At 39.3% G+C, this 16,702-nt stretch overlaps 1 protein-coding gene across 2 annotated transcripts in view; it reads left to right on the forward strand.

Moving 5' to 3' along the window:
* LOC121949974 (cGMP-inhibited 3',5'-cyclic phosphodiesterase A-like) overlaps positions 1 to 16,702 on the forward strand; it is a 92,757-nt gene that overhangs the window by 72,149 nt on the left and 3,906 nt on the right. Inside the window, exons 5-12 of one of the 2 annotated variants that reach the window (XM_042495856.1) lie at positions 4,782 to 4,855; positions 5,162 to 5,313; positions 5,417 to 5,554; positions 6,130 to 6,241; positions 6,446 to 6,559; positions 7,164 to 7,363; positions 8,887 to 9,090; positions 11,223 to 11,384. In XM_042495856.1, coding sequence (XP_042351790.1) covers positions 4,782 to 4,855; positions 5,162 to 5,313; positions 5,417 to 5,554; positions 6,130 to 6,241; positions 6,446 to 6,559; positions 7,164 to 7,363; positions 8,887 to 9,090; positions 11,223 to 11,384 — 1,156 coding nt within the window. The remainder of the gene's footprint in view (positions 1 to 4,781; positions 4,856 to 5,161; positions 5,314 to 5,416; positions 5,555 to 6,129; positions 6,242 to 6,445; positions 6,560 to 7,163; positions 7,364 to 8,886; positions 9,091 to 11,222; positions 11,385 to 16,702) is intronic. The other variant, XM_042495857.1, reaches the window with a different exon arrangement.

Here is a 16,702-nt window from a genome sequence, read left to right on the forward strand (position 1 = left end):
AAAGTCTATAAGTGGTAACTACCAGATGTCCAACCACCAGCTCTCACTTTTATTGTTTAGTGCACTGAGTAAAAAGAAAAGGTTCTGCACAGTGTTTTGTTTTACGTTTTGAGCCCTCTGAAGAATAGTGTGGGCTGCATCTGTCTGTCAGTGGCTTGTTTGGGTCTGTTTGCACAATGACAGTGTGATACTTGAATAAGTTCTGTAAATGTAAGCACACTGAGCAGCTTCTGTACACAAAGCCCTGTCGCCTGGTCTTAAAGCATAGCCCAGCCCAGCAGCAGGCCCCGGCTATGGCCACTTATGGTGGTGTGAGTATAAACAAACACCTGGGCCTCTCCCCAGTCACCAGAACCTCACAATTAACACACACACACACACACACACACGCTTGGACACACTTTCACAGCTGCTTCTTCTGGCAGGGGTTACACAGACACAATTGGAGAGTACAGAGAGTCTCTGGGTTTGGTTTACTGCAGCTGAGGGGGCTCTCTTCGGAGTAACACTTAATTTAAATTTGGTTTCAGGCATCTGGCTCTGATCCAGATGCATAGAATGAAAAAGAGAGCTTCAGTGTCAAACTAAACAGGCCCCATGCGTACTGACAACAACTTGCTGTGGGGGTTAAACCCGTGATGGTCTCTTAGCAATCGGCAACCTGCCAACACATTATCTCTCAAGTGGGCTTTAACACAACAATCACAAGTTTTGGGGAGTGGAAGGGAGTCTTTTTGGTTATTTATGTTTTGTAACCTGTATTCGTTATCCCTTTTGAGAGCTTGTCAAGATACAGCGATGTATGAATTTATTACAGATCAAACAAATCACCAATAACCGTTCCTGATATGTAATGAGTCCCATCAGAGACGTGAGAAGCAGAATGGTTGGGGAAGAAGAGTGAGAGCACATGGAGGGGAGAAAATGAACACATGGCTTCAATCGCCTTCTCCCTGCTCCATCATCAAATCTGTACAATCTTAATTAGGACATTAGGCTTCTTTTTTTTCTCCCTCCTTTTTCCATCATGTCAGCTTTCAGTGACGTACATTGTTAAGAAGAAATAACACCGACTTCAAAGCTACAATATAGGCTTTTTTTATCACACACAAGAAAAAAAAGGGGGCAATTGAATACCTTCCATTCCCCTCAGCCCCGGTCACTGTGCTGTTATCTTCTTCACGTCATCTGGCTCGAGAGTAGGTAGATTACTGGAAGCAGAAATAATGGCTGCTGTGTTTATCGTGGCTTGGACACTGTCCGTTTGGGCTCTGAACCAATGGTAATCTGTCAACCTGCTGTGAGTGGTTGAGTATAAAATCTGGGAGTAAACTGCAGCGGTGTGGGGAGTGGGCAGAGGCCAGTCAGAGCTTATTTCATGGCTCCAAACTATTAAGATAAGTAACCTGGGAGGAGGAGGTGGTTCTCAGAAAATGCGGACAATGTTGCAATTTATACAGTATTTCCTATTGCAGGATAATTAACTTGATAAAGGTTCGTAGTGCAGAATGCCAAAGTGCTTTTGTGTGAGAACTAAAGTTATTTTCTGCTTCAGAGAAAGACTCCCAGTTGACTGTTGACAATTTCACTTTGACTGTATTTAAAGTCAGGCAAGAAACCAATTTTGACCTTTGACTTTCATATGAATAATTTTGTAAATAAAAAAGCACACAAATGTACCCTGTCTCCTACAAAATATGTTTATACAAGTAATTTACAGCTCATTTTTAAACAGCACATACGTTATAAAAAAAAGGGGTGGTTATTTTTTATGTGTCATATTTATGAACATTTATTTGACTTAATAGAAGTATTTGTAAATTCACAAAAGAATTAAACAGAACCGAAAAGATCAATCAATAAGTCATACAAGATAAAAGTCATCCTAAAATATTTCAGTGTTTTTGCAAGCAGACATGCCAGTTTGATGTCTTTCACTTATGATGCTTGGTCAGTGCCTCGACATGTCAAACTATAACACTCTAGGGGTCCCTCTGACATCAGTTTTGGAGGCTTTTCCATTTCACAGGAAACATAGAATTTCTTCTCATAACATGCATAGTGTCTTTTGTCAAAATAAACAGTGTCGGTTCACTTCGTTTTAAGCTTTAGATAACTAATACTTGGTTCGGTAGGAAAAAGCATATGTTTTGGTTTAAAGAAGGTACATTTGTTATTAACATAACATCACGTATGTACGTGATATACGTCATATTGGTCACGTACTACGATGTTTATTTAAAATAACTCAATGTTGACGTCTGGTTTCATAAAAGAATTGAACAGTGGTTTCCTGGGTGGAAGTCCTGTGTTTGTTTGACCCTTCTCCCACCGCAACCTCCCACTATATGCAGATTTTCTCACTCTTTATACTATGTTGGTTAAAGAGTGCCTCATTACATCAGTATCTGACACCAATGGCCACTTGGTATTTGACTAATTTTGAGTGAGAACTCCCTGGAATATTTGCTATCTTAACTCTTCCATGAAAGTAAATATAAGATTTTGGCTCAGTTTGACACACAAAGAAGCAATTTGAAATATCATTAAATTGCATTTTTCCACTCATTTCTGACCAAATGATAAATTGAGAGAATAGCATTAATTATGAAAAAATATTAAAGTAAGATGAGTATTAGCAAAATGTTGCTAACAATGTATTTGATTTGTTTTTCCTACAGCATCCACTCATAAGAAATATAGTACCTAACTGTAGTAGCAACAGCACAATAAATGTTTTGATGGTTGTCTTTGGGCACTCATAGCACTTTCTAAATGTTGGAGAAAAATTTGGCTTTGGTTCAAGAATAAAGAACTATATTCTTACTGTCTGAAGCACGAGACAGGGTATATTTTTTAATATCAAAGAAAACCCATGTTCTTTTCCTAACTTTAACCTTTTTTGTTGCCCAAATCTAACCATACCAGGTAAAGCAGGATGTTTGATGAAAAAAAAATATATTTGCAGACAATAATTCCATTCTTCCCAAAGGTATTAGGTAAAAGAAATTATTAGTATAAAGACTATTTCTTGGAGACAGGGTTGAAACATAAACATGCAGCAAAGTGTATTTTGTCTTCGTGCTGTAGGTCTATCTCACTGGGACAGCTAAATTACTGTAACTACAGTGCTAACTACTGTAACTACACTTAAGGAGCTTTTTGTGATAAAAGCAGAGTCACTTGATACATGACTGACAGATTCCTTGAGTGAAAATGGCCGACCTTCTTATTTACATTCAGCGCTGAAGGCTCAATGTCAGTAGCCGAGGCCATTCTGCTGCATTAGCAGAATAGGAAGAGTGTCTGCCAGTTCTTCAACTTTCATTAAAAGTAAACCTTTTAAGCCAAGCGCTGCTGCTGCCTGCCCAGACCCCCCTGACAATAATGTACTAACTGTTCGCCCGCCAAACTATCAAACTATTTTATATTCCACACCTGCTAGGCATTACACACAGTGGTCCAACCTGGCCCTGCAAACACAACAGAACTGCCTTTGTTGGGGCCTCAGGACCATTAGGCAGGGTGGGTACAGCTCAAATGTGTTCAAGAAACAATTTATCAGAAGGAGATAGACACACTACAGGGCTTTGTGCTCCCTGTGACACCGTGCTCTAACGGCAGGCATTTCCTGCCCTGAGAATGCAGGTTTTACAACATTTAGGGAGAGGTATTTTAATAGGAACCACCTACAGCCTGACAGTAGCCTCAGCGGAGAAACATGGAAAAGCTGTTGAGAGCAGCTCGGGAGGCTCCCCACGGTGTCACACAGCTAACTAACCAGCACACGCCAGCTCAAGGCTCTTTCCGTAAAAGATAATATTTGCTATTTGATTTATAAAACCAGTCAGAAAATGTGAATATTTCCATCTGTCTTCGAGATAGTGGCGAACAGTAAGCCGCTCTTGCGCCTGACACTGATATGTCATAATGCTCAAAGAGGGTGGGCTCGCTATCTAATGAGTCATTTATAACAGCGCCAGCAACGGCAACTGTTTTGAGTTTTTTTTGTTGTTTATTCTCATTGCATTGTGTTAATGTGTGCATCCATTAGGTTCATTAATGAGTATTTTTCTTCGAGCATCTGTACAGCGTCTGTTTCATGTGGGGACAGCACAGTAGGAATCCCATTAAGTTTTTTTTTTTCTTGACAACTTCTGCCGACTGGTTCGACATCAAAGACAGATGCAGCGAATGGCATTATTCCCGATGCTTTGGCGCAGCTACAGACGGCCAAGGCTTGCACATTTCGCTTTCTACAAACAAACACACATGTGCTATTCTGCATATGTCCCCATTGTTGTTGTTGTTGTTTCTTTCCAATATTTTTGGGGGCTTGGACTAGTTTTTTAACAATCTGTACTGCCAAACAAAACCAACTAGGCTGATTATGATAAACACCAGTTATCTCACAAGAGTAATAAAAATTTTATTCATCCTACAAAAACCACAAAATAGATGCATCTGATTTGCGGATGTTTTCATACATTTGGATGTAAACGTCTGATCAGAGGATAAACTTGATCCTTGTAATGTGCCGTTATTTTGACATTTAACAGTCTCTCAGTGTGTAGTCTCCAGTGTAGAGGTTCAACATGTTCTTCTTTAAGAAATCATTCGTATTGATGGATTTTGACATATAACAGCCAAAGAGAGAACACAACACCAGCCGCAAATATCACAGCATCACAACAGGGAACGCCTTATGCTATGGACTTAGATAAAACATTTCTCCTATATGCACTTCATGTCAAACCTGTTAAACCCTCTCTTGTCTGCAGCTGTGGGAGACCGTACATCAGACTGAGCCATGGGGAGGGCTCCATAGATAAGGGAGACAGGATACCACGGTCAGGTATGCTCTAAGTCAACTTTCTATCATTATCAACACTATATCCAAGCAGCATAGTAAGAGTGCATGTGGGCATCTATACTATACCACAGTGTTTCTCTTTTTCTTTTTTTTTTTAAAGAAAGTGTAGATGCAGAGTGGAAATGGGGGAGAGAGAGAGGGGTATGACATACAACAAAGGTCCCAAGATAACATATCACAGTGTTTGTAATTCCCTTTGGGACGGTCTGCGCCCATTACAACAGTGGTTTCAAACTGGCAATTTTATCAGGCCGCAGTGTGACATCTCTTTGTTTCTTCTCTTACCAGCAGAGGACCAAGTGGTTGCGTCATCCGACTATGACAGCACGCACGAGGCCAACCACAGTGACAGCAGTGATGTAGCACATACGGAGGAGGACACAGAGGAAGGAAAAAACCCTGCCCAGAATGTCATCCTCCACCCACTAATACCTCCTGAGGTATGGCGAGTCACACAGCGAGTCACACAGTCATATTAAAACACTCGTTATTTACATTGTATCTGTTTGTCTTATCACTTTTTATTGTGTGCCACTTGTACAGGACAAACCAATTCTGGCTCCAGAGCCGTTAATAATGGAGGACTTGGAGCCTCTGATGAGTCAGCTAAACAATTGGAACTTTCCCATCTTCAATTTGATGGAGAAGACCAATGGGAAATATGGGCGGATCCTCAGTCAGGTGAGCAGAGAATGAGTAAGCTCACAGGTCAGACAAGCAAATTATGACTTGTTCAGGACACGAGTCACATGACTAGAACTTGAGTCAGACACAAATCACAGACTTGATGACTTTAGACTCAACTTAAAAAAGCCAAAAAAGACCTGCAAATGGGCTTGGACAAACAGCAGTGCCTTGTCACATCACTAGAACTTGGGACTTTTGACTTGAAAATACTTAATAGCTTCCCCCAAACCACTTTGGGGAGAAAGTTGATTAATATGCTTTAAAAGTAAATGGCAGCACTACTCTTTTTAATGATTACGTACAATAAAACTTGTTTTTTACAAATCAAAAAAAAACTGAAAAAAACATTCATGATTTATAGTATACTGTTACTCCATTGCTAAAATTGTTACATTTGGTAAAAAGCAAATTATGACTTGTTTAGGATACAAATCTAAATGTTAAGGACTTGTCTGTGTCTTGTCTTGGGACCTGCTTGTCTTTACTTGGTACTTGACTTTGGACTTGAGTGCAGCCCCACCTTTGCTTACTTGTATTGTGTTGATTATCACATGATTTTTGTGTTTCAGGTCTCCTACAGGCTCTTTGAAGACACTGGCTTGTTTGAGACCTTCAAGATCCCTGTAAAAGAATTCATGAACTACTTCCATGCCCTTGAGAATGGTTACAGAGACATACCATGTAAGCTTTAACATCTCTCTTGTTGTTCTTCATTTTGCCCACACCTGTAACAATGAAACCAGCCACTAGAGGGAAATGCTGTATCATCATATATGAATGACTGCAGCCTTTACGTCGTCACCAGAAACATAAGCAGCCTAACAGTGCACTCTGGTGGAGAAGATAACACACTGAATAGACTTCTTTTTTTTTTGCCTGACCCAGATCACAACAGGGTTCACGCCACAGACGTGCTTCATGCAGTCTGGTACCTCACCACGCAGGCTGTGCCCGGTCTGCCCAGCCTCATCACTGACCACGGCTCCGCCAGTGACTCAGGTCTGTCACTGCAGACATCAATGTCCTGATGGCGATGCTGATATGTGTGTGAATCTGTCCAAAAAAAAGTGTTTTGAAAGTTGTCATATGAGCTCCCAGCGCCTTTTTGTTCAGTTTTCTAACTTATGTTAAGCCATTTATTACCATAAAGAATGTCTATATGTAGGCCAGACTTTTTTTTATTTCGATTTTCTGTCTGCCTGCAGCCATACTGTGAGCTATCTCATTAATGTTGGAGCATCAAACCTGCAGGAGTGTGTGTTCTTATCCTACTCACAGTTTGTCTTATCTTACTCAGGCTTTTGGCACTTGCATTTACGTACCAAACACTATTTGAAGTCTAGAGCAGCATGAAATTGCAGGCAGATTAGAGTTCCCTCTCACCCATATTTCCATAACCTCATTTGTATGCTTTACTAGGGCCATCCCTTTGATCCACATATAAGTGGATTTGAATGTTCAAGTGTGTGTCTCCGCATATGTGTGTGCTCTATAGTGCATGTGTGTTTAGGCATGTGTACGTGAAAGTACATCATCTGTGTTTGTGTGAATTCTGCCACCCTACTCTTCACCCCGCTCACTTTGTCTGTTTCCTGGCGGCTAGACTCCGACAGTGGAATAACACACAGTCATATGGGATTCCTGGTGTCAAAGACCTACACTGTGTCAGAAGACGGTTATGGCTGCCTGTCAGGCCTCATACCTGCTCTGGAGCTCATGGCCCTTTATGTGGCTGCTGCAATGCACGACTACGACCACCCCGGGCGGACCAATGCTTTCCTCGTGGCCACCAACGCCCCACAGGTACTCATGCTTTTCAGCCTGTAGTGGAGAACAGTATCTGATTAGGATCAAAGTCAGCAGAAGTTTATTTGATTGATTTATTCTTGTATATTCAGCTTTTCTTTGTAATCAACAACATGGTCATTTGATTGGCAGTTTTCTTCCGCTCTGTTTCACTGCCAAACTGCTCTGGCACAGCTGACGCATAATCAAACAGTCACCAGTTACTGTAGCTCCTTGTAGCTTGTCAGAAAGTGATGGTTGTTAAGGTTGGACAGTTGTACATTTCTGTTAAGATCTTTTACCAAAATCAGTGTGACATCACAAGTTCGCCACCATCTTTGTTTTGGGCCATGGGGGTGTAATGTCTTGAGTCAGCTTCAGTTTTTTGCCCTTTAATTTCACAACCTTGAATTGCATTTTGATTGGAGAAATGATTTATGCCAACAGGTGACTATGTTGAAGCCCTGTCTGATGATTCTTTTTTTTTTTTTTAAGGTTGTTTTTTGGTCGTTTTAGCCTTTTTATGAACAGGACAGCTTTAGGTAGACAGGAACGTTGTGAGTGGGAGGGAGGATAGCATGCAGCAAAGGGCTGTGGGTGGGACTCAAATCAGGGCTGCTGCAAAGGACTGAGTCTATATGGAGTGCACTCTATGAGGTGAGCTAGAAGGCGCTGCTCTGATTTGTGATTTTTAGGCACGATCTTAAAGAAAACTTGCTCTGATCGGCCTTTAGTTATGCCCATACCAGACGCCCCTAGACCAGTTGGACAACAGCATAAAAAAATGACTGCCCTTGAATATCAGAATGTGTACCAATACCCAATCAAACATGTTGGTGTGTTAATGCAATGAAGAAAATGATCTTAATTTGTCGCTTTTTCTAGCAGCTCTCTGCACTGCTACAAACTATACTGTAACCAATCTCTCCCCGAACAACATACCAGAAGTTAACTTTAAAAATTGAGTTGTTTCTGTCTAGACATATACACTAAATTTAGGTAAACAGGCTGTCATAATACTACAAGACTGCTTATCTATTAGAGAGAAGCAACACCGTTAAGGGGCTCTAATTTTCTTGATAATACTTTGGAAAGATTTTCAGGACATTTGAATTATCTGCATCATTCTGTTATTTTAAGTTAATTTAAGTTATTTCATTAATTTGAGTTCATGCTCATATATGCAGTTAACATATTAGCATATTTAAATAGTGTTGTGGTTGGTGTTAAACAGTTACAATTGTTTACTGAATCTACCTGAGATTCTCCTAACATTGACCTCAAGCTAGGTTCTCCTAGCTTCTGAATGGTTCATGCAGTGGCATGTGAGTCAATAACAAGGAAGTGTTAAGCTGAAGTGTGGAGAACGGTCAAGTGCTCCCTAAGAAAGTTATGTCTCCATCCTGCTGATAATGCTCAGTAAGAGTGATCCAACCACTACACCTCTCATGTCACACTGCTGCATGTGCAGGTTTGCTGAATTCATATACTGATATATCTGTACTTTTTAATTTAAATGTAAAGTGTTTTTGTGTTTGCAGGCCGTGCTCTACAATGATCGATCCGTTCTGGAAAACCACCACGCTGCCTCGGCCTGGAACCTCTTCATGTCGCAGCCAGAGTACAACTTCCTCGTCAACCTGGACCACGGAGAGTTTAAGCGTTTCCGTTTCCTGGTCATTGAGGCCATATTGGCCACTGATCTGAAGAAGCACTTTGACTTCCTGGCTGAGTTCAACGCCAAGGTAATTCTAAAAAAGTAATCGTTTGAGATTAAACAAATACAGGGTGAGGGCTTCTGGAGCAACTTCATCTGCAGCCAAGGTGCATGGAAATGAGAGACGAATTAAAGGTAGGAACTCCAGCAACACTTGTAGTATTTAGAACAACTTTATGTAAAAGCCAAAACGCGCTGGTCTTCTAAATAAAGTTATCCTAAATATATTAAACCTCGGTATTTTTCAACTGGTCTATATTTCCCATGTTTATGTATGTATGTGAAGAATGGAAAGTCTTATTTATGATTTTTTTTCAGTATTAAGCCAGAACGCTGTAGCCACCAGCCACAAAACAGGCTGCAATGTAACCTTTAAGGCAATATCAAATTGTCAATGTAAGCGTGCTTGTTTTTACAACCAACAGGCTCAGATTTTTATTACAAGTGTCTGACCACACAATAAAACATTTTTCTGTATCTTTACGTTGTTTGTTATTGTGTCTAGCCAAGTCTCAGTCAAGGAGAAGACTTTGCGTTCTCAAGTCTCGCGAGTCCAGCTGTTGCAGGAAGACATTAATAAACAGCGTAAAGCGAAATGTAAAGGAAAACATTTTATTTCTCTGTAGATATCTTTCTAATATGTCGCTAGACACATATAATAACAATCTGAGCCTGTCAGTGGCAAAAACGAGCACTTGAACACGTGAATGTACATTGACGGTGCAATATGCCCCAAAGATTACATTGCTGCCCAACTAGACTCACTAAATATTGGACAAATTTTTCAAATTTTTTTTGTCTCTATTAGTCAATTAGACGCAAAAACATGGGCATAGAGGGTGAGTGTTGAAAAATACTGAGGTTTTCCTTTAAATATTGAACTGTGTGACTCTTAGATCTGAAGTGTTTATGGATATGGTGTTTATTCCTTGAAAATGGTAACTTGACAGCATATTTAACTTTAAAATTTGTTGATTGACCTTTAACTTTAAGTTGGGATTTTAAGGTCATGCCACATGAATACCTATCCTCAGATATAAAGTGAAGAGTTTACATTTGAATACTTATTTCCATTTGTTGGTAACAGACAATAGAAATATCGAGAAAGAAAGAAAAGGGGGAAAAAAAGAAAGTAAGTGCAGTAACAGTAACAATGTAACCTGTACAGCATAAAGTACATGGATAATGCAGTATTCCTCAGTATTATAAGTCTAGTGTGTTCTGAGGAGATACTTGCCTCGCACATTCATACCTCTGCTCTGTTAATGTTAAAAAAAAGCTTTGTTGAAAGGGAAATGTCCAGTGGTTTTCGAAGAACAGGATTGTTTTTGCAGAACATTGCTGCACTCGCAGTACGTTCAACTCACGTCAACAACACAAAGCGCCCTGCAGTTTTTCAAGAACTCGTTTAAGTGCGGACAGAATGTTGGCTTTGGATTTGAGGATCTTGGGTTTTTCCGTTGTGAGTATTAGTACAGTGGTGGTGCTCGATGGCCAGGGCCTGTCAGCTAGCATTGAGTGCACTGGCTTGGCAACAAAAGTAACAGCAGTGTCTCTCGCTGTAGTGCAGCCCACTCTGCTCTTCCTGGAAGCAAATTAGCTTTCTGTGAAGTACCCATCGAGTTTTGCACTTGATCTCTTGAGCTTCGTGAATCATTAGGTTAAAATGTCAAGACTATGGGAGTCAGTGGTGCTCCTTCTCAAGATCTGAAGCTCATTAAGAAAAACTAGAAATCAGCAAAAGTCATTCAGTGTTGAGATTAACTGCATGTGTTTGACTGCTGTCACTTCTGTAGAAATAAAGTAGATGCCACTCATGTAACTCAGAAAACTGCATAATTATTTATATGTTGCACAATTGGTCATAATGCATTTAAAGCATTGTACCAAAAAGGATGATTTATGTACCTTATAATAGAGGTGAAGGCTACAATAAAGAGACATTATTGCATTTGTTTCATCTCATCCACAGCGCTCTTTGATATTGCTGTATGTCTACTGTCTGATGAATTAACCCTCTAGACATTACTATGAAGAAACAATCTTTGAACAACAGATCAATGGCATCACATTTACATGACATCTACATATCACATGCTGTGTCTGCCAACATGTTTGAATATGTTAAATGTCAGCACATCATGTTTGTTCATCCCCCAGGTGGGTGATGATCCATCCACGGGTATTGACTGGTCCAACGAGAACGACAGGCTGCTGGTGTGCCAGATGTGCATTAAACTGGCTGACATCAATGGGCCTCTGAAGTGTAAGGACCTGCATCTGCAGTGGACAGAGGGCATTGTCAACGAGTTCTATGAGCAGGTGCGTGGACTGAACTTGGGCCTCCTTTGTCTTTACTAAAGATCAGTGTACCATCATGTTCGCATGCAGGGAAAAACCACAACACCTGTGCAGTATAGTACGCCATCTAATAAAGTACCTTAATACTAAATCATACCTAAGTGAGGGTTTTGTTGAGGACAGTGTTGGCGCGTCAGTGTTATCGTAATTTCTGACGTCATTTTATTATTGTAATTTTAGTTTGTATATTTACAAAATATATAGTATATTATCATGTCTTTCAGTTAGCCCCATCCTCCTCATCACTGAAGCTATGGCAAAAAGAATTTACCACCAGATTTAGCTCTTAAAAATAGTGTTTGTTTTTGTCTTATCAAATATAAATCAGCTTTGTATTTTGAAATTTCTAAATTCTGATCTGTTTCTCCTAAACCTGCCTTTAGGAGAGATAAGGTGCTGTGCTCTTAGGCTTCTCAGGGGTTTCTCAAGCTCATTTTTAAGCCATTCAAGTGTTCATACAGATCTTACTGTTATCTGAAATAGATTACTGTGGTGAGAGAAGAAAAGCAGCCTTTTAAGATCTTAAATCGGGCTGAGACAAAGAACAAGGCTTTTTCTCAGAAGCCTAACTTAAGAAGAGTGAGAAAATGGTCAAAGTCTCTCATTGATGTAACATAGAGCTCAGATATGTCTAGTAAAAATAGGCTAGACAAAGCCGTTATCTTATTTTGAATTTTACTTTCTTTTGGGTACACATATTAAAAACAGGGTTCCCACATTCATGGAAAACCTGGAAAAGTCATGTAATTTCACAAGCACATTTTCCAGGCCTAAAAAGTCTTGGAATTTGTAAAAATCATGAAAAGTTTTGGAAAATTCATGGGATTTTATTGTGTATAATGAAATTCTTCTAATCTTCAGGGAAATAACCCAAGTAACATAAGGGCAAATTTCTTTTCTGTAGATGTCTCAGTTACATATCTCTGACATGCATCAATGTGTGACAATGTTTTGTTCACTCTCTCCTATGTTTCTTTATTTTCTCCCCACGTTCACTTCATGTATGCTAGCTAGCTGATATTAGGTTTGAATAGAGTCAACCCTGGTGAGTTCGAAAAATGCCAGGCAAGTGTGGTGAGTAAAAAAAAAAATAGTATGGGTCCTTAAAAAGTCATGGAAAAGTTTTGAAATTTGGTCCATTAAAATGTGTGGGAACCCTTTACAAAAAAATAAGATTCAAACAAAAAATTACAAAACAGAGGTCTGCTTCTCCACTTGTGTTGTTCAAAGAACAAAGTAAAGAAAATATAGAATATTGCAACTTTGTCTTTTCAGCATCACAACTGCAATTCATGCCTTGTCTTAATCTTAACCATAACTTTAAAGGTGCGGTATTTAACTCTGGAGGAAGATAGTTCATTGTTGAGTATCCAAAATGCAGACACTTTAGGTTGGTATTAGGACTGAATCTCCAACCCAAAGCGTATGTATTTGACTAATTGGGACTAATTGAGACTCAACAATCAGACATCTCCCTCCAAAGTTACATACAGCAGTTTTTATATAAACTGTAATTCTTAATTTATCTGTAATTTTCAGTCTGAAAACCAACCTCTGAACCTTCACTGTCAGATTGTAAGCTAGTTAGTATTATCTTTACTATGCAAATTGTCCTCATTCACACATACACACACACACACACACACACACACACACACACACACACACACACACACAGCCAGTGATAAATATACTTCAAGTACTTTCTCACACTGTTTTCTCTCAAAATAAAATAGAGTAGAGGAGCAGAGCAGAATGAATCCTAGTAGCACGCTGTGTTCTTCAGACACACTCATTCTATATTGTCTCAAATTCCACACAAGCAAGTACAGATAATGAAATAAAGTCCCTACCTCTTTATTTTCTTCTGCACATAGACTTTGTACTTGAAGCTTGACTGGTTTTGCTCCCATTAATTCATTTTTCCCTCAGTTTCTGTGACATATTGAGATACTAATGGCAACGCTCCTTCTGAGAGCTGTTATTGTGTGAGGAGCTGTCACAATTCCACAACAAGGTTTATGCATCAGTTCAATTATGTATTCTTCTTTTACATTATAAATTGACATGATATTTGCATAAGCCGAGGGAACCGTGGAGACAGTAAAGGTGTCTTGTAGTTTTTGCTGTCAGAATGGGTTAATGATTACCATGAATGCTTTATATGTTTGGCTTAATCGTCAGTGTAATGATATAATGTACACCCAGTTGTCACTTTATTAGGTACACCTGTAGAAATTAATGCAATCCAATACTCTGCCATACATTTTATCTTGACAAAGTTTACAGTGTTTCTCCATTGTTTTGCACGTACTTTATATGGAAAGGCATTTCAGTAACAGTTTATTTTGAAAGGTAAGCAAATTCACTATTAATTTGTTGTTTATTAGCATATTAATAGCATGTTGGCTCTTATGAGTCATTAAAGCATTTATTTGTGTCTTATTCTGCATGACCCTATTTCACCACCACAGGGTCCTTAACTAAGAGTTTTCCCCAAATAACCCCCTGTTTACTGATTATTTATAGTAAGTAAGTAAGGAAGTTTCAAAACATGAATTACCGTCTTAATCTGCTTTGCTCAGTATGGGCCTTATAAGGTGGTAGAGCCACAAAAATGGTCTGTTATGGTTTGTTGTTGTTTAGCAGAACACAAAAATAAACATGTTAATAGTGTCAAATAAATCTAAATGAAGTCTAATCCAATCTAAATCTGAGGCGTGGTCTTGCTCATAACCAGTTCACACATCCTTAGCTCACACCAAGTATTTACCCGCACAGATTCCCTGTTCTAAAGTTGTCTCGTCTTCACACATAAAGCATCACAGCACACAACAACAGCAATGAACAGACCTGATTCTTAGTAGACGTGTATTAAGATTCACAGGTTCTTTTCCAAAACTAGAAAAATACTCTTATTAATGGAACAATTCAGAGATTTTCAGACATATCTTTTAAAATGTCTTTTCTCTTAAGAGTAGGGTCTGTTATTGCAGATGTTGTGTGATATAATAAATTCAAGTGTTCAGACGATACAACTTTAGAATAGAGAACCTGTGTGGGTTAATAAACATTAAGCATGTAGTGAATAAGTTATGAGAGTGAGTTGACCTCACTTTAGATTGGGGAACATATTCTGAGTTAGAAACACTTAATTTTGACTTGTTTGGGCACTACTGAGCAAAGCGTATAAAAAACATAATTCATGTTCAACTTCCTTAATTACTGTTGGTAATTAGGGAGGTTCTCAAAGGAAAACTCTAATGGCCCAGTAGTTTTGACACTGATTTTGACACAAGAAAGTTAATGTTGTTCCAAGTTTCAAAGAGTTTAATGTAAAGTGCAACCGGTGTTTCTGATTTTTTGTCCTCTGTATTGACATAACGCGGGGGCCAGGGGTAGAATATTAAATACACCTCTGAACATAATGCTGTCCTGTGCAACATCACCAACTATATAACTGTGGCTACAATGTTAAATCATGTAATTGAATTAACATCCTATGACTTTAAACATAATGGGCATCATAAAAGTAGACGTTATGGCAGAAGAGTTGTGTTAGATTGGATGAGATTTAACAGGTGTACCTAATAAAGCGGCCACAGTGAACAGTGCTGCTATAACAAACTGAATCCAGTAATGCCTTCAGTCTAATGCCACCCTCAGTGACCTTTGTTACAGTTTGTCCCCTTGGCACTGAATGGCTGCTAATCTCTGCTAATTGCCTCTGGGTCAAGCTCAGGCCCTTATGCACCCTGCTACTTCATCTAGGTGACACAGCCAGCTTATTACAAGCCACTCTGTGGTCTGTGTGGGGGGGCACACAGTGCTGGAGGCTTGCAGGAGAAATGCTCTTCAGTTACAATAGTTTTAGTGCTGCAAGATGCGTTGACGCAAGTAGGGTGCCCAGGCAACTGTCACTCAGATGGAAGTAGCGGATGCTCATTACACTGACAGCCTTGAGAGTTCAACAACCTTGAGAAATGCAGCAGTGCTTCCTCAATAGTGTTCAGGCATGTACACAAAGCATACAAACATCTCAAAGTGTGCCACTGAGTGTGTGCCACCGAGCAAGAAAACGTGTTGCCAGAGTCTCAAGATGAGATTTGCTGAGAGGCTTTTTGAAATTGATGTGTGAATTGAAATTATGATGTGTGAACCAGGATCTGGGTGTCTGCATCACAATACTGGATGAATCTCTTGGCTTACAGGGACTTATATACACCATAAATCCTCCATTGAAAGGTATTTATTTATTTGTAAGGCTCAGTTAGAATTCAAGTGGCCACTGAATTCATAACTCTGTTTCTGAAATAGATCTCAAAGGCATTAGACAGTCTTTCGGGAGAGCCAACCTCGCAGTGCCTCAGAACTCGTCAAATTCCAACTTGTTGTGGATCCATCTCAGATGTTTTGATCACTCTCACTGTGCTCGGCAAGAACAAAAGCAAGCTATTTTGAAGTGTATGTGTTCACTAGGGGTCAGTTAGCAAGGCCACCAGGACAGCTTGTTATAGCTCTTTGTCATTGCGATCCATTTAGACGTATTATACGGCACACATGCTGCTGTCCCTCAGCCTTCCCACTTTATTCTTTTATGTTCTTTCGAATATTAAAAGTTGAAAAAAAGGAAACTGATTTAACAAGTTTAACAAGTTAAATAAATCAATCTTTTTAAGTTTTAGCAACTTAAGTGAACCAAGTTTTCTGTGCTATATATCTGTGTTGCAAACTAGTCAGTCATATTTGTTTTGTTTTTTTGGGGGGTTTTTTTAAACATGTTAACAAAACAGAACTTGCAGATCTCCTAACTTCATCATTGGCTAATGAATCCTCTTTGTGATCAAGTCAAGTTGACTAACTTGTTTTACTGCTGTTGTTAAGGGTAATTTCACTTGTCATCCTTTAAGTTGGAACAATACAAGTAAATGCAGCCAAATTTTAGTAAACTGAACAATTAGATTTAAAGTAAACATACATGAAGATTAATAATTATATTTACTTTCCTTTTTCAAGGCAATCGGTTTTCAAGATTATTTGAAATAAGATCAACTTGTCAGATTTTACTGTATATTTAGGCACCATATACCAACATTCTTACTCTGCGTGGACTCAAGCCTGTCCATTATTGTGAGACAAATATCTTCCGATTTGATAGACGTAGCTCCCGCATCTATCCCACTTATTCACTCTGGCCGGAATAACTCAGTTCTTTTGGAATAGTGTGTGTGTTTAAATGGGAATCATGCTGTGTCTTGGCTTTCGTGCACTAATGTGGG

Source organism: Plectropomus leopardus, chromosome 11 (assembly GCF_008729295.1).
Source record: "Plectropomus leopardus isolate mb chromosome 11, YSFRI_Pleo_2.0, whole genome shotgun sequence".
In the NCBI taxonomy this organism is placed as follows: domain Eukaryota; kingdom Metazoa; phylum Chordata; class Actinopteri; order Perciformes; family Serranidae; genus Plectropomus; species Plectropomus leopardus.